At 54.0% G+C, this 1,266-nt stretch overlaps 1 protein-coding gene across 4 annotated transcripts in view; it reads right to left on the reverse strand.

Moving 5' to 3' along the window:
• The window catches only part of LOC143009732 (uncharacterized), an 18,891-nt gene extending 18,012 nt beyond the window's left edge, over positions 1–879 (reverse strand). For all 4 annotated transcript variants that reach the window (XR_012964710.1, XR_012964709.1, XM_076161796.1 and 1 more), the window contains exon 1: positions 1–879. This exon is cut by the window's left edge and continues 851 nt beyond it. Coding sequence is in view for 2 of the 4 variants with exons in the window: in XM_076161796.1 (XP_076017911.1) it covers positions 1–788 (788 nt within the window). In the remaining 2 variants the exon portion in view is untranslated.
• Positions 880–1,266: the final 387 nt, after the last annotated feature.

The raw sequence follows: 1,266 nt of genomic DNA on the forward strand, positions 1-1,266 counted from the left end.
TTGCAGTTATTAGGACACGGCCTCTCTGAGCAATCAGGACCAAGGAATCCAGGGTTGCACTCACACTGTCCGTTGACACAGCGCCCCCTGCTGTTGCAGTTTCCAGGACAGGCGATCTCTGAGCAGTCCAAACCGGTGAACCCATCTTCGCAAACACACTGTCCATTGACACAGCGCCCCCTGCTGTTGCAATTTCCAGGACAGGCGATGTCTGAGCAGTCAGAGCTTGTGAATCCGGTATCGCAAATGCATTGTCCGTTGACGCAGCGCCCCCTGTTGTGGCAGTTATTAGGGCACGACCTTTCTGAGCAATCAGGACCAAGGAATCCAGGGTTGCACTCACACTGTCCGTTGATGCAGCGCCCCCTGCTGTTGCAGTTATTAGGACACGACCTCTCTGAGCAATCAGGACCAAGGAATCCAGGGTTGCACTCACACTGTCCGTTGACACAGCGCCCCCTGCTGTTGCAGTTATTAGGGCACGACCTTTCTGAGCAATCAGGACCAATGAATCCAGGGTTGCACACACACTGTCCTTTGATGCAGCGCCCCCTGCTGTTGCAATTTCCAGGACAGGCGATCTCTGAGCAGTTCTTACCAATGAAGCCGTCGTCGCATACACATCTACCGTTTATACACCTTCCACGGTTGTTACAATTGGCCGGACAGCTTCTTTCAGAGCAATTGGGACCAGTAAACGCAGCTTTACAGACACACTGTCCCTTCACACAGCGCCCCTTATTGTTGCAATTTCCCGGACAGGATTCATCTGAGCAACTTGGTCCCATGAAGCCGCTGGCGCACACGCATCTCCCATTCAAGCACTTTCCACGGTTGTTACAGTTATCGGGGCAGTCTTTCTTTGAGCATCCTGGACCGGTGAACCCTGGATTGCACACACACTGCCCGTCCTCACACCTCCCTCTCTTGTTGCAGTTGTTGGGGCAGCTTCTTTGAGCACAGTCATGACCGGTGAACCCTGGATTGCACACACACTGCCCGTCCTCACACCTCCCTCTCTTGTTGCAGTTGTTGGGGCAGCTTCTTTGAGCACAGTCATGACCGGTGAAACCCAGGTTGCACTGGCACTGTCCGTTCACACACTGGCCGTTGTTGTTGCAGTTCCCAGGACAGTTGGACTCGCTGCAGTCTGGTCCGGTGAAACCAGGGAAGCAGACACACTGTCCATCTACACAGCGGCCCTGGTCACTGCACTCCTGAGGACATTCAACCGTCTCTGTCTTAATGGAACAACCGGCACCTGAA

The sequence above is a fragment of the Genypterus blacodes genome, unplaced genomic scaffold (assembly GCF_046128005.1).
Source record: "Genypterus blacodes isolate CSIRO-AG114 ecotype Tasmania unplaced genomic scaffold, CSIRO-AGI_Gbla_v1 ptg000113l_1, whole genome shotgun sequence".
Lineage (NCBI taxonomy): Eukaryota > Metazoa > Chordata > Actinopteri > Ophidiiformes > Ophidiidae > Genypterus > Genypterus blacodes.